Source organism: Brugia malayi, assembly GCF_000002995.4.
Source record: "Brugia malayi strain FR3 genome assembly, contig: Bm_v4_Chr4_scaffold_001, whole genome shotgun sequence".
NCBI lineage: Eukaryota > Metazoa > Nematoda > Chromadorea > Rhabditida > Onchocercidae > Brugia > Brugia malayi.
In genome coordinates, this window is record NW_025062478.1 from 3,499,479 (window position 1) to 3,520,532 (window position 21,054).

Here is a 21,054-nt window from a genome sequence, read left to right on the forward strand (position 1 = left end):
TCAGATAGCATAAAAGATAAATAAAATCAAGAAAGAATGATAGAAAAAAAGCAACGATGAAATAGCACACGATTACATGAGAGGAGAGTGAATGAGTGATTCACTTGATAAAATGATAAAAAGTTTGAAAAAAATATCTAACTGTAATATGTAAAATGATATTAGTGAAAATTTTTATAAATTTTTTTTATAAAATAGTGCTGTATACAATGATTATGAATTAATTGATAATGACCGGATCCGGAAAGATCCGGAAAATAGCCAGCTAGGACAGGTTTGTGTTCAACGTGCGAAAAGTACTGATTTAACAGGATAAGTCGACATGTTAATGTTTTTTTTTTTTTCGATAAATTAAGGTAAATTTAGGAATGGGCTAATTTGTTACAATTATAATTACTTAGTTTTATAACAAATTATGTGTGATCGAAATTCAATTTTCGTAAATTTATTATTAATCAATATTTTTTGCATATTTTTGTTTATAATTTGTTGAAAAATTAACTTTCCACACAAAAACATAGTATTGCCCAAAACAAAAAAGAAAAAGAAAAATAAAACACAAACTTTGGAAATAATTGGCTATGAAAGTTTCTGTTCCATTTTTCGGTTTCTTTAATTATTTGATTTATTATTCCGGTTAAAGTCAAAAGGTGTCATTATGCTGTGTTTTATGTGTATATAAATGTATAATTTCTTTCATTCATTTTTCAGTTTCATCTTATTAGTACTTTGAAGAACGGTTGCTTCTTTTATTTGCGTTTTTGTTTTTGCTGGATTTGAAATTTCTTAAGGTTGTCATTTTGATTTTTTGGATAATTCTCTTTTTTTTTTTCATTTTTTCCCATTTTATTCGCGTTGGAAGGAAATATGGAAACAATATTCACAATTTTCTTCATTAATATATCAAAATCGAATCGGATTTTGCGGGGATTTTAAATTGGTTCATCAGTGTTCTTTTCCTCAAATTTTATCATATTTAACTCCGAGCATTAATGAAATGTTGATTAATCAACTTATTATCTATAAAACTACTCAACCAACGTATTTTGTAAAATTAATGAGTACAGTTAAGTATAAATTAGATTAATCGGATTATTTGTTTCGCGAATATTACCATTATTACTTTATTATTATTTATTATTATTACCGATTATAAATTACCATATATTTTTAATACGTTTAGCTATAAAGTGACTAATTTAATTACATCCAGTAGGATTTTAACCATACTTTGTAAATTTTATCGTGATTTTGCCTTTTGATAACTTTTGATTTTTGCGAATTTTTGATGTAATTTTATAACGAAAGAGTGCTTCAAATTTCATTTTTATTATATATATTTATGTTTATGTCATTTTTAAACATAGTTTATTGTAATATGCGACATGAAAATTAGTCTTGCAATTATTTATATATTTAAAATGGAATTTTATTTATATATTACTTATAAATTTATGTTTTGGTTTAAGTAATGGATGCAAGATTTAGTAATAAATGGGCGGGGATGCATTGGAAGAGCTATTGGTATGTGAAGGATGGCCGATTAATGGAAAACAACTGAGTAATTTTATTGGTGAATCAATTTCAAAAATACAAGATGCTAATCAATTAAAGAAACAACTTCTCGATGTAAGCTTAGTTTTTCATTCTTTGCATTTCTTTCTTTCAGATGAAGTTCCAAAAACTGCTTTAGAAAAAAAAAAAAACGAAAACTATCTCTACAGAACGTATATCTCTACAGTATCTCATCTCTTCTGTAATAAATGTTTCACCGATTAGTTTTATGTTTTTTTTTTTTTTTTTTTTAACTAGCTTTTATAAAATTTGCATAGCTTAATTACAGCTAATTTCTTAACTGTAATTTATTTCAAGTTAGTTTGAGTGTGAATTATTTAGTTATTTCCTCTTTTCTTTTAAAAAAAATTTTTTTTTTTTCTTTTTTTTAATATTATGCTCATTAACATATCCCACATGTCATTTATAATTTGTTCATGTGGTTACAATTTGAGCAATATTAATCGGGAGATTCCTTATTTCTAATGGATTTCTACCCATTTGGAAATTTCATCTCCTAGGTATAAAAGCATTATAATATTTTTCTTCCTCTTTTTATTTCATACTTTTTTTTTTTCTTTTTATGAAAGAATTATTATAAATACTTATTGCAGATACTTTTTGAAATTGCTCAACACATGAAAATAAACAACGCTTGTTAATTTGAATGCCTGTTTTGAATTTTAATTATATTTTAAGTAAAGTTTTAGTTGTTATTACTTCGGCTTTCTAGTTGGAATGAATGAATTATTGATATAATGCCCGAGATTTTGGATGGTTTTATAAAAAAATCACATGTTACTTCTTATTTCCTTTTTATTTCAGGCTGATTTGCGTGAATATGCTGTACCGTTACTTTCAGATCGTATCAATAAACAATTAGGTGAATTTAAGGTATGTTAGATTTATACGTACATACTATTTGTTCGATGTCTATATTGTTTATTTATCTCGTTTTTCTTTTTGTTTTTTAACGTTAGCATAGCCGTAACATTAACTTTGACAGTTTTACTGACATGAGATTAGAAGATGGACATTTTTTAGTGATATAGCAAAGAATGTAGACGGTTAGTCAACTGTTCCGAAAATTGGTACACATAAGTGGTAGGCTGAAAATATGTCGTACTTTTGGCATTTAGATAATATTGAAAGTAATTCAGTAAAGACCAAAAAATTTAATTTTCTCTACTTACTGGATATCATAAATAATTTTCAGATCTCACATCATAACAAAATTTAGGTTGATTTTAATTGCTTTATTATTATAAGTTTTCTTTAGGGACCTTTGGTCGTTCAAGTTGTAAAGCAACGTAATGTTTCATATCCAAAGTATAATGAAATAACGCATACCGATGGTCTTATCAAGATTCAGTTAAGTGATGGTTTCTCCAGCATTCAAGCATTACTGTTTGAACCTATACCAAAGTTGAAGTATGCTCTTTGAAATATATATGTGATCTGGCTTATGGTTTTAGTATATCATTTCTGAATCGTTTACGATATTTATGAAAGATTAATACCAGAGCTGTTATTCTCGATATTAGCAATGAATATATGTTTAATGAAACATCAAATCGCTCCAAAAATTTACCGTTTTTTTTTTTTTGTTTACTTATTTCTTGTTTTTTCTTTTTTTTTATTTTTCATTAAAAATTTTCAGCGCTGAAACACCACCAGGCACAAAAGTTTGTTTGGCTGGAAAAATTCCAATTGAGAATGGAATGTTATTAATAAACGAAACCAACTGCCAAGTATTGGGTGGAAATGTTGAAAAGATGATCGAGAAGTGGAACATGGAAAAGGTTTCGTATAGTATTTTTATGTAGTAGTGAATTTGTTCACGATAAATTTTTGCATTACAAAAATTTTTATTCCGGTTTATAAATTTATAAAATATAGCTAAACTTTATAGAATTGGCAACAGAAACCAATACGAAACATTGAAAGTAATGCTCCAAAATGGACTCAATTTTCTAAACAGGTAAAACTTGTTAATTGTTCGGGAATATCAAAAAAATAACCATTTACCTGCATTCTACGACCTGGTGCATTGTGCATCTGTGATAGTTTCAATCATTTAATCTTTTTTTTTTTTTTATTTTTGTATTTTTTCATGATTTTGAAATTTTGAGCTTGTCATTTTTTGATATCCATTTTTTTTTCAGCGATTACCGCAGTCTTGTCTTCCGGTTAATGCCACTAATGAAATGTTCCGAGCTAATGATATAATTAGTGGATTAAACAAAAAAATGATTGATGAACGTGGTGATGATTTCAGTGCTGCTAGAAAAGCTCAAATTGATCATGTTATCGAAAATAATGCCATAAAGAAATTTGCGCGTAGTCAGGTAATTTATAATAATTTAAAGAATTAGTTTGATATAATACTGATGATAACACTCAACAAATGTATATTTCTAATCTCCTGAATGACATTATTATTTAGCCAATAAATCCTTTCTCTTTTTTCTTCTTATTCTGTTTCTTTTCATAATTTTTAAAAGAATTAGAATGGTGTATAATTAAAATAGTATTTATTTTAGTTGAAGCCCAAACCACTAGAGAATTGTGCTTCAACTTCTTGTAACAATAACAGCAAGAAAGATCCGGTGATAAAAGGAAAACCTGACACGGAAAATATGGTTTTGTTTTTTCTTGCTTTTAACAGTTTTAATTTGAAAAGATTTGAAAAAGCTTTTAAATAATTTTTTATTTAAGTTGATAGTTTCGGATTCGAGGACCCTTCTGTAATTTTTTCAAGATGTGCACTGACTGATTGTAGTATTCACAATCAATATCGGGTGGGCATTTTGCATCAAAGAAATGCGTCGTTACTTTAATGTAACAGTTTAAAAATAATAATGATTAACAATATACTAATGATTAGCCTTATGATAATTTAGGATCGACGTTCAGTCCGTGATGACAAGAAAAATTTGCTGCCAGTTCATCGACCGTCGAATCCTCCTACTCTCTATGACTTCATGCAGTCGAAAGTTCCCATGCCTGATGGAATATCTACAGGATATCAAAATTTTGGTAACCTGCAGGTTCGTTGGATTTTGATTAGATCACTGGAATACTTTTTTAATTGTTTCTAATTATCACACTTTAAATATTTCTTTCATGAATTTGTTACTTCAAAATTTCTTTATTTCTCTACTATGCTTTTTCGTAAACAAAATGTTTACTGGAATGTTTCAGTTCAGTAAGCATTAAATGGTTCTTCATTTTTGGTTTATCTTTCATCAAAATAGTTCCTGACGATGATATTTTAAAAAGATGTGATTTAAATTAGATTTATCCACAAAAAAAGAAAAAAAAAAAATACAAAGCGTTTAATTGTCAACACGGGCGTTCAGTTTCCGATGGAGAAAATTGAAACGAATCAGCAGAATGTCGAGACTCAAGGAATGGATCGACCACGAAGGGGCAGATTTAATGAAAGAGGTTATTATTCAAAATTTCGTCACGTTTTGATGTAGTTTTATTTTCTCATACTGAAAGGCTTAATTTTGTAGGATTTCGCTATCAGCAAACTGATGATAATACTAATGGCTCACATATATTCGAGATTTCGAACTCAAATAGGTATCGAAAACAATGTAATTGGCGATTAGAACGTGAAAAAAACTATGCAACAAATATGGTGAATGATAAAGTTCGAGTGAATCATGCGGATGATCAGTTGGTTTCAACGGCCAACAAAGGTTTAACTTACTACTATTTAAGGGATTTTTTGCTTAAATCTTTTCCTTTACTTGTTTCAAAAATTAATAACAATTATAATTTTATCATTTTGGAATAGCACTGTTTCTGCTAATTTCTTACGATCTAACATTTTAAAGCATTATTATGTCAATTTTAACATGCAATCCATAGAATTTTGTAGCTCAAATTAACTCAGATTGATCGAGTTAAAAGAATTGCAGTAACCAATATGGATGATTTGGTTTTATCATTATTTTATAGCCTGACTATCTCTTTTCATTTATTTTTTAGGATAAACTGTTTGATTTTATGTTGATTTATGTAAATTTAATCCCATATGTTTTAGGTAAGAATTTCAGAATTTCATTAATGATGATGATTTTAAAATTATGACTCATGCCATATCATAAGTAGTTATCATTAATACTATATGGTTGTTATTTATTCATCTCGTTTTTCAGAATTATCGGCACTGCATCTTTCTTCGATTGATAATGGACCGTTAGGTGTTGGTAAAGCTCATGATGTTCCACAAGAAATTGTGTGTTTTGAAAATAAAAATCATGGTTATCAGCAAAATGCAGTTCATGGGCCAGTATATAAACAACAGCAACAACAACAACGACAACAACAGCGACAACAATACCAACAGCATCAACAGCAATATCAACAACAATACCAACAACAACAGCAACGACAAAAACAGCAGCAACAACAACAACAATCTTTCGATAATAGAATGATGAACGGAGGGATGCTGCCGGTTTGGAAAATTGGTGATAAGTGCCTTGCACCATGGAGTGATGGCCAAGTAAATGTTTTATCTTATTATGGTTGAAATACTTTGATGTTTATATGCAAATAAAGAGTACAAATTATTCTTGAAACGAATCAAATTGATTCCATAAGAGATGATCTTGAAATTATTTATTCACTTATTCTTATTTTCCCTTTCTTTTCTTTTTTTCTCTCTCTCTATCGTTTACTAGCAATTCATTTACTGGGTGCCACATTGGTCATTGCCATTTGAAAATGCTGTATAGCATTTGTATATATTGCAATATTGAAATGTTTAGTGAAATAGGATATTTTAAATCCATCTACACAATAATTGTTCATCATACAGTTAGGTATAATTCATTAAGACTTTATATATATATATATATATATATATATATATATATATTAATTTAGTTTTTCAAGTCTTCTAAGAATATCTTTTCAATCATTATTCATTATTCAATGTTGAAAATGAAAGTGGTTAATTTTTGTTTTTGCAGTTTTATCCATCAACACTGGTATCAATGGGTCCAGCTGATATGTGTACCATTGAATATGATGAATATGGAAATAGAAGCAGTGTGCCTGTTGGAGTACTTCTTCCATTTCAGACATTCTGAATTTTTATTAATGAATAATTGATCATCTGAAATTTTGCCTTATAGGGTGTGCAATTCTTATGTTTTATCTCAAAGAACTATGGGTATGTTATAAGTCATGTATTTCGTGTTAAAAAAAAATTGTATTATTAAGTAATTATATACTATTAAAGTAATTATTTAACTTTGAATGTTTTGGAATTTTAGTGCGGAGAATCAAAATTGAAAGTTTTGTTAACATTTTCATTAGTAGAAGAGATATTTCCTCCACTAACTATTCAGTGATGAAGTGAATAAATTATTTCCTGTCTGTGTATTCGATTATAATGTATTATAGAAAATGTTATGTCAATAAATGATTTTTTTTTTCATTACTATTTAATGTAAGATGAAGATTTTCTTTCTTCTTTCTATAGCATATCTGTTTATTCATTTTTTTTGTAAAATTAAAAATAGTTGCAAATTACGGAATGTCAATTTGCCAATATTATTCTTTAAGAGATTTTTTTTTATTCTTCTTTGAAGTCTTTCTACTATGACTAAGTTTGTTTTAATCTTTTTCATATGTGTATACGTATAATTTGAGAAAAGTAATACTTGAACTCTTGAGAACACTTTATCTTTTTGCCTGATTTATCAGGGAGGCATTTCTTTTTTCAGGTACTTTGTTATTAACATTAATATTTGAGAGACCGGTGTGGATCTATATGAAGCTTATGATTTCACGGCATGCTAGTACGGCAGCTCGGGTCATCAAAGGCGCAATCCGTCGTGATATGCCATCGAAGATTGCATTATGGTTGACACCTGAAGCTGTAAAACGTGTGAAATATTTGCTTAGCAAACAACCGGAAACGACAGCACTAAAAGTATGTTTTTTCGTTTGTTTCACAATTGAATATTCTTTGAAGGGTAGTAAAAGCTAAATAGTAATAGAAGTTCAACTAAATCGAAGGTATATTTTGAAGATAGAGTTGGACAAAGATGAATCACTTGATTTAATCATTTACATGTCCGGTCATTTTGTTGTTGGGAATTCGAATTCTAAAAAATCTGGCAACAGATATAAATTCTCACTTTTTTTTTTCTTTAAATGAAATACAAAGGCAAGTAGCAAGTTACTTTGCTTCACCACTGAAGTAAGCATGTATACGAAAGAAAAAATTTTTGTCCTATAAAGTAAAAACTTGTAAAAAATGATGAATATTTAAAAAAAAAAAAAAAAAAAAAAAATTGTGGTTCAGCAATTTGAGGATGCCAGGATTGTTTCAGTAATACAGTTATTCTTATTAGTTTATCTAGTATAAAGTTTCAAATATGTGTATACGGGGAAAATATGCGAGAAGTATTGGTTTCAGATTAGCGTAAGGCAACGTGGTTGTAATGGACTGACATATACACTTGATTATGCCCAACAGAAAGCAAAATTTGATGAAGAAGTTGTACAGGTGATCATTATTGATTTTCGTTGTAATTTTTACTTAAAATGATGTCAATTTTAACAAATAGCTGTATAGTGTCATTAGGTGATACTGTTTTTATTGATGCTTATCCGTTCGTTGATCGGACTAATTTAATTTTCCTGATTTATATTCTTTGGCTGTAAAATCTTTTATCTCTTAAATAATGATTCCTGTAAAGCTTTGATGTAATTTGATGTCAAGTTCATTTTGAGGATGGTGTACGTTTGTGGATTGATCCGAAAGCGCAGCTGTCGTTATTAGGTAGTGAAATGGATTATGTGGAAGATCGTCTGTCTTCTGAATTCGTATTTCGCAATCCGAATATTAAAGGCACATGTGGTTGTGGTGAAAGTTTTAGTATATGATAATAATTTGTATTTATTTTGGAATTCTTATTATTAGTTTAATATATGTAATGAAGATAGATGTAGTTTTCGATTCTGTTTATAGAATATATTAGGCAGATTAAATTAATGCAGTATTTTGTATTTAAGAATTACAAATAACAAATATATAAATAACAAATTTTTCTAGTATTGCCTGCGTTACACAAAGGAATTTTTTGACAAATTAGCAACTACATAATTACTTAAGTTGAAAGTCTAATGCTCAATTTTTGGATGTTACCTGTAATTTTCGTATTATGAATGGATAGCCCTATTTTTTCTTCTATCATTCTTTCATTTGATTATCATTTTTATTTCTAGAAGTCATTGTTTCACTGTTTAATACGGTCATAATCTAGTGATATAGAAAGTTGATAACGCCAGGAGTGCTGTAAGTGTAATCTGAAGTTACATAGTAATTCCTGTTGTGGAAATTTTTTTTTCATAAAAATTTTATGCAAAAAACTAATTTGATTTTTTTTTTCAGAAATATTTGCTAATCTTGAAGTTACTATAACATACATTTAATGATCAGTTTTGTATATATTATAAAGTGATGTCAATATTATTACTTATGTTATATATAACTGTGATTGTAATTAGTATTAAGTGTAAACTAACGTAAATCAGGTTCGATCACATTGTTATCTTTGATTGCATCCTTCATTGATTAATAACATTTGTTAGATCACATCTTAAATACATGAAAAATTCATGATGAACATCTCATGTAAACTGCTGATGTTTCATCTGAGCTTATATTATCAGTATGTGATATTCATGATAACGAAGTGATAGATAATTTGACCATCAAATTTTAAATTATTATTTCAAGTGCATAACAGTGTTCCATTTAATAGTATAAAGTTATGCGGAAACAATTTTTCCATTTATTGATCACCGGAAGAATTAATTCCTGCACATTGGGTGGACAGTATTGCGGTGGTTGAGTTCTTCGTGATAAATTCCGCATAGGTACGTCGAGTTGTGTTGTGACCCAACGCAGCGGTCTCAAAAATATGTCGTCGTAACAGAAAGTGATCTTGACTGAAGGTTTGGAATTTATTTCCTAATTGTCGGTTGTAGCGGAATCTGTTATTAGGATAGTTTGAAGGGATTCAGGTACTTTTACGTGATTATTATTTTTAACCTACGTTTTATACCATTTCATTGATTTTATTATATGTAATACTAGGTGACATTTCCGAAAAGTTCTTTGGAGTGGTATATGGTTAAAGATTAATTCCGGAATTATAATAGTTATTGGTACATCTCAAGTAGTGAAAATAATTACTGGCACATCTCAAATAGCTTCAAAAAATTTGTGGTTATAAGACTAGCATGTTTGTAAGATTGATGCAATCTTGAATAAGGTTGTCTCAAAAATTCTGAAATTGGCGGTATACTTTAAAGCAGGTTCATCGATTACCTTGAAGTCTTCTTAAAATTTTATATCTTTTCGATACAAAACTGTATCATGTTGCAATAAAAAATTGTTAACCAGTATTTCACTTATCACTGATGTTTGATAAAGATGATATATCATTTAGGAATGTTTATATTTCTGGTTACAACCCATCTCTATGTTTTCAAGTTTTGGTAAGGAACCAGTGCAGTAAAGTTTATTTGTCTTTTTTGCAGGTTTACTTAGCTACCAAGATCGCTTAGAAGGTAACGTAGAAAATAATGCAGATTTTTGTAAGAGGCATCGATGACGGAGTCAGAACGATATGTATTTCGGAAACGAGTACAGTGGCCGAGCTCAAGGTTCATTTTGTTATTCTGATGATAGGTATTTGTGTATATTAAGATTGGTCCAGTATTTTCACTGTTCCCATTGCTGAGCATTATGATTAAGATGAAAAGAAAAAAATATGACTCTGTCCTAAAACTTGAAGAGATTATAATCATCTTAAATTTGGACTGATGCCTCTATTTTAATAGACTTGGAAACTTGTAGTAATTGTAGAATAGGTTAGAAAGTTCTGAGAAGTTGTTGGTAAAAGACTTTGCTTTTCATGTGTAAAATAGCAGCTGAGACAAAAATTACGAAAATGAAAATTTTTTCATTAGCATTCGTTGCATTAATAGGACTTATTGTTCTGTTCGATCTGTCTTTTGGAGTTCAACAGATTAATATAATTAGTGAAAGGAAATATTACACTACCTTATATTCCATGATGCTTTTTTATTTTTTAGGCATTATTATGCGCAGATGGTGCACTTTTGACGTGTGGCGCAGAAATTTTGGATGATGATAAAGCACCACTTATGAATTTCGGAATCTGCGATAAAGCAAACATTGATGTCTCATTTCGACTTCTTGGAGGTAAGTTTGTTCTGTGACTAACGTCAACACCATTCGTAATAATGCTTTTCATCTGTTCGCTCTCCCTTATTTTCGAAAATGAGCTGGTATTCCATTCTATAGTTTGTTTTCATCTATCAAAATTGCTGGAATCTCCTATTCTGCTTAAGGCAAAGTGCACGGTTCGTTGGCTCGAGCAGGAAAAGTGCGAGCTCAAACTCCGAAGGTTGAAAAACAAGAAAAGAAAAAGAAGAAGACTGGTAAGGTTTCCTTTTTGGTTTTTAGACTTGAATCGTAAGGTTCCTGTTTTATTGATAACTAGTGTACTAGAAGTATTTTCGGCTGATTTTATTTCTAGTATTTCTTCCATCCTGTGCTTGCAATTTATTTGTTTCAATATGCCCAATTTATTGCTTTCAGGCCGAGCAGCTCGTCGTATCCAGTATAACAGGCGGTTTGTTAATATAGCGGTTAGTGGAATAGGAAGAAAACGTGGACCAAATTCAAATGCTGCATAAAAATGAGATTTTATGGGATGATATTCACTGATATTTGAATAATTTAACGAACTAATTCATTTGAAAAGTTTATGTAATGTTCTTATGCGAAATAAATTTGTTGATTTGATTTTTGTTCTTATGCAAGTTAATTTTTTACAAATAGAACATATCCCTATTTATCGTTTACAAAACTTACGCCATTAATGTTTGGGTAATACTGTCATACGTAAGAGTCGAACATTAGTGGTGAGAGTGTGAATGGATGTAATCCGGTTCGGAATATATGACTTTTTGAGATTTTCATGAATGATGTATATGAATGGTGTGCTGCATTTGAGTTTAGGTTTTGAACGTTTGGAATTTTCATTGTATCAAGAGCGGAATCAGAAATCTATTGTTCATGTTTCCAATATTACATGTCTTTTTTTATGAATCTTAGAATGATTTGAAATTTAATAGATATTATTAGATATAGTTGGAGTGTAATGAAATGTCGATGAAACTGTTGCAGGAAGCTATCAAGCTTGTGGATGCAGGTTTGTTTAATTCAAATTTTTATTTCAGGAAGGTAATAAACGAGTCAGATGAATTGGATTGAAGTATAGTATTGGTCCAATAGTTTCAGATAGAAATAATGATAAGTTGAGACACGAAGCTCTGTTTTCGCTGATGTATCAAGAAAAAATTGTGAATATCTATCTAGAACATATATCAGGATTTTTTTTTTTTCTGGAAGGGAGAGGGTTATTCGGATTTTGTAGGTTGTATGTTTCGGTTAGCAAAGATGAAACTTTTAGCCTTTTCTTCGCAATCATAATGCTCTTAATTGCTTTATTTATTTATTTGTTCACTCATATTCTTATTTTTAAAACATTTGTAGGTGATAAATATTTAAAAACTTTTTAGATGACAGAGTAAAAAATACGGAAACCGTACGAAAACCAGTAAGAGTTTCAAAGGCAGAAAGAGATCATCAGAAGCTTGCCGCTGTACTCACCACTTCAGAATACGATCCAGAATTAGATGATTTCATCGTAAATTCGAGTGTGCAGAAGCAAAATTTAATAAACCCTAAAAGGAAGAAAATTACTAAGGTAATGCAACAAATAATTGAGCAGTAAGAAATTGCACAGATTTTGATGATTTTGCTACTCATCTCTCTTAAAATCAGTATTGTTAGATGTAACTTTAAATCTTAACTGTAAGCTCGTTGAAAGCTCGTTGAGTTTCTGGAATTTGATGTTCTGTCCTGAACTTTTAGTAATGAATTTTTTTTTCTTAACAATGGGTACAGTAGTATCTTAATGAGTATTTTCCATTGTGAAAGCTGTATAGTTAAACTATGTTAAACCATGTTACAGTTTGAGCGCTTCTTTGTCTTAATTCAAATAATCATTCAATGTAAAGGGAAAATTTAAAATTGATGAATGATGATGTTTATTTTATGAACTGTTTTCCTTTTTCTTTTTTATACTTATCCTTATTTTTCACTTTTTTTTTCTCCCAATTCATTTTACCTTATTTTTTTAATGTTTATTTGTTCACATTAAATGCTAAAATTTGCTATTTTTCAGAACATTTCATTATTAGAAGAAAGTCGCTTAATAAACAAGACAGACCTGTTGAAACGTAACATTAAATATATGGTTTACGAAACGAATTGTAAGTTGGATCCTGATAAAACCAAGCAATTGATAGGTTTTATGGATGAACATAATCGTCGTCGAAAAAAGATCCTTCATGCGTTGCGTAAACGAAATAGTTTGTTTTTCTTTTGCTAATTTTTTCATTTTTATCTCAAATTTTTAGAAATCTGAATTCATCAATTTTTCTTAACGCGCCAGCTATTGTTTGATGGAAATTGATGTAATCTGTGATATTAGGTTATGTATAGCATCTTTTTTAACTTTGAATAATGGGTAAAATTCTCAAAATGGTTTTATTCTTACAAGCCACTTCCTCTGTATATTTAATATATAGATGGAGTACGAGATTATCGGTGGAACTTCAAGAAATCCAACAATAAATCGATATTTACGGATGAAGATTTCATGAAAGTCGGACCTGACAGGATAAAAGTAAACATTTTTTTCTTTTTATGCTAAAATTTTTATTGCATATGTTCATTAAACTCAAAAAATTAATTTAAAAGAAAATCAAACACTTAAAAAATTAATGAAAATTTGATTATTGCTGTTTAATAGGGATTTACTAATTTGCTACTTAAAAGTATAAATAAAATGTTGCAGTTACTACGAAAAAAAAATACGGGAAAACGAGAAAAAAACATCAAAAAATCCAATCGCTCGGGCAATTAAAAGAATTATTGTTTGGTGATGATCCGACGTTTGTGTGTTCCGTCAATTTTTTAATTCCTACTACTATAGAAGTTTCTTTTTTTGGTGCTTGTCATGGACCAATATTTGTGATAAATCTTTTGCTGTATTGATCTATGAAGCAACTGTCAGAGAATATAACGAGTAGAGTTGATTGCTTGATTGTTCTTCATTATCCCAAAAGGAAAAATTTGACAAGAATTTGGCTGTTGTTTTTTAGTGTAGATTTAATGGATTGTAAAATTGTAGCACTGAGTTGAATCTAAAAGCATATTGTTTTCTGTTTGATCACTATTGATGAATTTTTTCTTTGAATTTCTAATCAATTTAGGATCACTTATTTTAAATTCATTGATTGCAGTAGGCAAAAACTTCTCCATTAGTGTTATGTGAAGTTTGGTTTGATGGAAGTGTCGTGGAAGCAAAATTTTGTCATTGATGATTTGATAGTTTAATTATTAATTTTGGGAGAGGTTTTTGGTTGCAGGGAGATTCGTTGGATGTAGATATAAATATGTGGGGTAACAGAGAAATACAACAATTCTTTTATTAGAAGAAGCAATAGTACAATACGTTGATAGAGAACAATTGAAATTGAACTAAGCTGGTTCTTGGTAAAAAATACACTAAAATCTTTAACAAACAAACAAGATAGCAATTATATTTTATATTATATGTGTTAAGATGTGGAAGTGGTTTATAATCAGACATTTTTGTACAAAGAATTAATTGTCTAGACATGAGTGATGAGTTACTTTAACAATAAGTTGCAATGGATATCACAAAGGGAAGTACAATGGTTTGTCTAGACGTTATGATAAGTGGCTACTATGAGTTGCAATAGACATTACATGATAGATGCTCATAGTATGTGAATTGATATAAGATCAAAGGTCAGTTAAGTGGTTACGATGAATTGTAAAAGATATCAATGGATTGTTATATTAAGCATTGTTAACATTTATTTAGTACTTCGCGATATTAAAATTCGCGACAGGAAGATTTAACTTAAACTTTACTAATGCTAAAATTTTTTAACTTCTGGCTGCTTCGTTTCTTATAACTATTTTTCTAGAAACTGTTCGTACTTAATGACGAATCATAGTTTTTGTTCTTCTATTTTGTTAATATGATTATCTAATATTCAAATCGGCATTTTATTTTACTTTTTTATTTTATTTATTTTTTTGTAATATTTTCGATGCTAGACTATTCTGATTCTCAATTGCCTCTAGTTGTGGAAGTGTTCTTTTATTTCTTGATCATTTCTGTTGATATTTAACTTAAGCCAAACTTAATGTAATAAAATTTGTATAATTTATATATACAAAGAGAACATTGCAATTAGTATAATTTAAGTTAATGATATAGACATGAATGAGTGGCATCAAGATTTTGTTTAGTTAATAATGAAATCCTTGTAATTGATTGGATAACGCAAATAAACAGTCGAATAAAAACTTTATTGTTTGATGTTATGAATGTTATTGAATGTCAAATTACATCACAGATAATTTATGATTAAAAAATTTAATTGAAGTTAGCCATAGACGGAGGATTATTTCCGGTAAAACAGGAATAGTGAAGCTAGTCGAATCAATGATTGCTATCATTAAAGACTAACCCCAAGCAGTAAGTTATCAATGAAGGTTGACCCCAGGTACAATAGGTGACCTTTAGATGAGTGAATAGATTGTCGGACATAATAATATTTTGTCAAATTTTATCTAACTGTAGTATTGAAGATAAATATTTGATGATAACAGAAATTTGAATGAAACAATCACTGATCTTATAAACATTAAAATCATTGATTTTAGGATCATCAATCTTTAACCTATAAATTTCTATTAAGTTTAAACAAATTGTTTAAACATGTTATGAAATTACTTCGGTTTCTGCAAATAAAAGATTATCAATAAGAAAAAAAAAAAATGAAAGATTTATGAAAAGGTAAACTAATCATTGATTTTACTCATAGATTGTTTATAATTAAATTTCTAAAATAAAAGTTTGCATTAAAGTTTATATTTCAGTTATACCTTAATTAAATGAAAAAAATGAATGTAAAATATACGTTACTGTAATAGATAGATCATTTATTTTTGGTCATTTGTCTTTGTCTCTGATAAGTGTGATAAGCAAATTTCAAACTTATCTTTAAGTTTGTTAAAATGCCATAAATTATTTTATTTGCAAAATGCTTGGAAATGCAATAGACTTTATGCAATAAACTTTTTATTTTATAAATTTACTTAATTATTGTAAAATATTCATTCCTACAGTGCAGCATAGAAATTATAAAACTATTTCTGTCAACAAATGATTTTATGTTTAATCTTTTCTAATCATTAAATATGCATTTGCATTTATGCAGCTGCAAGAATCCTTAAAAATTAAACTAAATTCAACAATTTTTCTCTGCTTTGTTGCAAATTTTGAAATTAAAAATATTTTAAAATATCGATCTATTATAAAATTTAATTTTATTACCGAGATTATTGCTTTCAATATATTTTAAAATTTATAGAAATCAAAAATTTGAAAAAATCGAAAGTAAAACAAATGCACTTTTTTGTCTAATCGAACTTTTAAAAAAAATTTCAAAAAAAAAAAAATTGAAAACTGTACTATTTGATTTGTTAGTGAGTAAATAAATAAATATTTTATGCTTAATAATAAATATTACATTTTCTTTAAGGTTTATTCTTCAACAGTTTGTAAGCAGAAATAAGCTTTAGCAATAATCGCATATAATAAAATGAAAAAAAAAAAAAAGGGAAATGAATGATATTTAAACTTAACAATCAGTTGTTTTAAAAAATCAAAAAAAAACAAATTCATTTTTTTCTTTTTTTGATTAATCAAAATTTTAACTTTTAAATTAAAATTAAAACATATTGCTAATAATATCTATTACAAATTTATTTATCACATAATTACATATCCTTTATTGATATTTCATATTATCATTTGTATGTTTTTCTGAACGGTCGGGTGGTTGCTTATTTCATTCAATAAGAAAGATCAAAAAACAGGAAAAAGAAGAAAAAGGAACGGAAAAACGGAAAAAAAAAACAACAATGGGAGAAGAATATGAAGCATTAGGTCCAGCTGGAGCCGGTTTGTCGATATTTGAAATTATACAGTTTCAATTTTTAATTATTACTATAATATTTCAATTTGCATTATTAATTAAAACTTTTTATAAAGAAGCAAAAAATTTTTTTAAAAGTTATTTTCACTTTTTTTTTTTTTTTTTTTAATAAACATATCAAATATTCGCTTTTATTCACCTTCTTAGCATTCTTACGTTTTGAATAATCGTAAATTATTTTAAATCATATGAATTTATAATGACAATTGTAATGAATAGTGATAGCATAAAGTAAGTTAAACTCTTCTAAATAGTATCAAATTAAATTTTAATAATAGTCTTAATAGCACTCTAATTTAATTAGCTTATATCAATATAAAATATATTAGAGTTTACTAATTCATCCATTCAAATTTTTTTATTCTTTTCTGTTAAATTTTCACAATAAATTTTTTCGAGTTGCTTTCCTTTTTTTCTACTAAAATAGTGTAAAATAACAAACAATTTTTTTTTTTTAACAAAAAAGTAATTTTTATGAAAAAAAAGTAAAAAAAGTAAAACTTAATATTAATTGAAAATAATTTATTTTTCGTTTTTTCGTTCTTTCTAATAATAATAAAAAAAAAAAATTTGTCATCCTTAATGATTTAATAATTTTTAATTAAATTTATGCTAAAAATTTGTCATTAATAATTTAATTAAATTTATTTAATAAAAAAAGTATTGTTTATTTCAATTATTATTATCATTAATTTCCTTTGTTTTTTTTTGAAGTACCACCAGCACCACCAACAGTTCAATTTCCCGTACCTCAACCTCCTTCACCATTTCCACCTAGTCCTGGACAACCTGAAGTATTTCAATTTCCTTCTCAATCTTCACCATCAACATTAGCACCTGGTGAACAGAAAAAACAATTTAAAAAGGTAACAAAAAAAAAAAAAAAAATAATTTAAAAACAAAAAAGGAAAATTTTTGCTATTCTGTTTACTCAATCTTTCTAAATAGTAACTAAAATTTAATGAAAAAATAAATAAAGAAAAAAAGAAAAGTAAACACTGTTTAGTCTTTATAACTTATCCATTTTTAAATTTCACTTTCTTTTTCTTTTTAATTTAATTATTTTTTAATTCTAAAATGCTGCAAATAATTCATTTCACTATTTCTTTTGCAACTTTGCATGTGTATTATATATTAAATGGGTTTATAAAAATGTAATAAATTAATGAATTATTTGAAAGTATCCAATTTAGTCTAAAAATTATTAATTTAAAACTTTTAGGATGGCATTGGCGATAGTGCAAGAAAGGAAAAAAGTATTATATTTCATGAAATAGCCTTAATAAAATTTTGGCACTTTGTTAATTTCATATATTTTTTAAAAAATTATCAAAATGCTATAAGAATAAAAAGAATGAAAGAAAAAGTAAGCAATAAATTATAAAAATTGACAAAAATTTTTTTCAAAGAAAAAAAATTCTGGATTCAACTATAAAAGTTTTTATTTACTTATCTTTCTTATCTTATTTTATTTATTTATTTTAGTTTATTTTTATTTATGAATTTTTTTTTTTATTTCATTTTTTGTGAAAATATATAGCAGATGATAGTAATCATTTTTTATGTCACAAAGTTTGTCAAAATGAAAAAAAAAAAACATAAACAGTAATTGATAAATAAATGATAAGCAATATAAGGCTTTATATCTTTTCAAAGAAAATTTAAATTAATTCAAAACACATTTTTTTCTTTTTTTTTTTAAAAAAAAAAGATAAATTAAAACTTATACTTGGAAATTTTATACTTTAAATATGTACAATTTTTGTCAGTAAAAATAGAATAAACTTTCGATAATTATCTATTTAATTAATCTTAACATCATCACTATTGATATTATTACTGATAATCAACACTATTGATATTATTACTGATAATATTTAAGTATACAATAATATCAATAATAAAATTAATAATATATAATAATAGCAATAACAGTAATAATATTAGTAATAATAATAATAATAATAATAATAATAAATAATAATAATAATAATAATAATAATAATAATAATAATAATAATAATAATAATAATAATGGTAATAATAATAATAACATCAATTAATCTTATATTATTGTTATTTTTATCATTATTATTGCTCAATAAAACTTACCATCTAAAAATAATTAAAAATTTTAATCATATCCAATATCAGTAATGTTTCTGTAAATTTTACATTATATTTTCAAATATATACACCTAAAAATCCTTCCTTTCTAATATTTCTTTTTGTTATTTTAATATTCATAAAATTAAATTCATTTCGTTGATTAAATTACTACTCTTTAATGCAATTTAAACCTAATACATTCTTTTTTTTTAATTATTCTAATAATCACTAATCACTTTATTATACTCAATATTTACGGCACTATTTAAACTTGACATTATAATATTTATTAATTATCAAGAGTTTATTATTAGGTAGCAAGTCCTAAAAGAAAAATTCAAATAATTTCTAAGTTTCAAATTAATTAAAATTCAAAAAAAAAAAAAAAAACTTTTTTTTTTCATTTCAACAGAAGAAGATGAAGAAATAGAACAAAGTGCTACCATCAGTAATGTTCGTTGTTTGGTGGCAAGTCTTATCTTAATTATAATGGTATTTATTGGTATTACATTGGTTATTTTTTTAATTGTATTATTGTATACAAATTGTTTTGGTTCACCAACATGTTCCTGGCTTAAAGTTTTTAAATTTTTCTAGAAAAAAAAAGAAAATGAAAAAAAAAAATTTAAATTTGATTATTAATTATTTACAGATTTCTTTAATGTTAATATGTTTTAATATTGATATTTTTATATGCATAATATCAAAAACAAAAACCTATTAAATTAATGCTTTTCAAAATTTAAAAAAAAAAAAAAAAATAACTTTATTGTTCTTGATTTTTTTTTTTTTAAAAAAAAGGAAATATGGAAAAGAATAAATAAGTTCATAAATGATTTGGTCTTTTTTTTTCTTTGCACAGTTTCATTAAATTGAATGTTTATTTATTCAGAACTATGTTAATTTATTTGTTTCATTTAATAATTGAAATATAGATGATTTTTAATAAAAATAAATATTAAAAAGAATGATCTCTTCTTCCCACTCCAACTATTTTCCTGTTAATTGGAGCATAAAATTTTTATTATCATACTATTAAAATGATAACAGCAAAAAATTGCCACCTAAATTCTAAAACTTTTGATAATTATCTAAAGTGTGAAACAAATATAAGCTTACATTTTCATCATTTATGAACATGAATTTTCAAAATTCTCGATTTAAAAAAAAAAAAAATTACTATAAAATTTATTGATATGAATTAATTGTTTTTTTTTCGCTTTCAATAATTCTTTTTCTTTTTCTTTACCGGCAAATTTAATAAAGAAAATCGATTTTACTACAATAATCATACAATAGTATACTTTAGAGGATAGTAAATATTAAAATGAAAGGAGTAAAATATTTAAATGCTAACTGTTAAATAAAATATTAAATGTAAAATTTGAAAATCAAATAGCAATGAAAAGAGATGAGAGTAAATAGCTTTCTTTTTTCAATTTTAACAAAATGTTACAACAAATTTATCACAAAAAACAAGCAAATGAATAACATATTAAAATATACAATTTTTTCACTTCTTAATTGATAACAATAACTATCTAAAACATTATATAATACTTGGTATTTATTATTATTAATATTTATTTATTTTTTATTTTTTTTTGTGGACAGAATCACTGGGTATTGCGTTACTATTGTTGTGTAACAAAAGTAATAGCAATAATTCAAAATCGGATGGAATTATGATTTTTAATCAGATGAATGAATAATTCTATTTTTTAGTTTTCTTTTTACATAGCTTTTTTTTCTGCTACTTTATTTTATTTATGTCATTCAATCATTCTTTAAAAAAAAAAAAAAAAAAAAAAAAAAAGATGAATAATTGAATACTAATAAAAATCAATAAATTGGTAAATTTAAAATTAAAAAAAAAAACACAAATCAATAAACTAATAAAATTATTTAACAAGTAAATTAAAGTACTACACATAAGACAATATTATCATTTCTACCTGATTTCACTGACTGCATACAATGGATTAAATGTGATGTAGAAATGAGAAAAAATATATATGTAATTCTAAAGAATTTGAATACAAATTTAAAAGATAAACTAAAGTTTGGACTGTTCAATTAAAATCAAACAATTGCGCCACAGCATTTCCTATATACACTAAAATGAATACAATACTGTTTAAAAAAAAAATT

General features: G+C 26.4%; 5 protein-coding genes across 5 annotated transcripts; all 5 read left to right on the forward strand.

The window, feature by feature from the left end:
* Positions 1 to 1,494: 1,494 nt before the first annotated feature.
* Positions 1,495 to 6,665, forward strand: Bm6705 (Iron-sulfur cluster assembly accessory protein; the record flags this gene model as incomplete). Its single annotated transcript, XM_001902077.2, has 12 exons — positions 1,495 to 1,629; positions 2,380 to 2,448; positions 2,834 to 2,985; positions 3,215 to 3,356; positions 3,467 to 3,535; positions 3,720 to 3,902; positions 4,098 to 4,196; positions 4,458 to 4,604; positions 4,917 to 5,004; positions 5,076 to 5,264; positions 5,727 to 6,076; positions 6,546 to 6,665. The coding sequence occupies 12 exons, from the start codon at positions 1,495 to 1,497 to the stop codon at positions 6,663 to 6,665; spliced, it is 1,743 nt and encodes a 580-aa protein (XP_001902112.2).
* Positions 6,666 to 7,351: 686 nt separating this feature from the next.
* Bm6460 (Iron-sulfur cluster assembly accessory protein) lies at positions 7,352 to 8,472 on the forward strand (the record flags this gene model as incomplete). Its single annotated transcript, XM_043081510.1, has 3 exons — positions 7,352 to 7,513; positions 8,003 to 8,092; positions 8,320 to 8,472. 3 exons carry the CDS (start codon positions 7,352 to 7,354, stop codon positions 8,470 to 8,472), a joined length of 405 nt encoding a protein of 134 aa, XP_042937444.1.
* Positions 8,473 to 10,179: 1,707 nt separating this feature from the next.
* Positions 10,180 to 11,319, forward strand: Bma-rps-30 (40S ribosomal protein S30, putative; the record flags this gene model as incomplete). The annotated part of the gene is made up of 4 exons (XM_001902078.2): positions 10,180 to 10,260; positions 10,693 to 10,822; positions 10,972 to 11,061; positions 11,222 to 11,319. The coding sequence occupies 4 exons, from the start codon at positions 10,180 to 10,182 to the stop codon at positions 11,317 to 11,319; spliced, it is 399 nt and encodes a 132-aa protein (XP_001902113.1).
* A 472-nt stretch (positions 11,320 to 11,791) lies between these two features.
* Bm8423 (Uncharacterized protein) lies at positions 11,792 to 13,619 on the forward strand (the record flags this gene model as incomplete). The annotated part of the gene is made up of 5 exons (XM_001902079.2): positions 11,792 to 11,837; positions 12,208 to 12,395; positions 12,876 to 13,062; positions 13,282 to 13,379; positions 13,551 to 13,619. The coding sequence occupies 5 exons, from the start codon at positions 11,792 to 11,794 to the stop codon at positions 13,617 to 13,619; spliced, it is 588 nt and encodes a 195-aa protein (XP_001902114.2).
* Positions 13,620 to 16,720: 3,101 nt separating this feature from the next.
* Bm8422 (Uncharacterized protein) lies at positions 16,721 to 19,500 on the forward strand (the record flags this gene model as incomplete). The annotated part of the gene is made up of 4 exons (XM_043081511.1): positions 16,721 to 16,760; positions 17,509 to 17,660; positions 18,017 to 18,050; positions 19,316 to 19,500. 4 exons carry the CDS (start codon positions 16,721 to 16,723, stop codon positions 19,498 to 19,500), a joined length of 411 nt encoding a protein of 136 aa, XP_042937445.1.
* Positions 19,501 to 21,054: the final 1,554 nt, after the last annotated feature.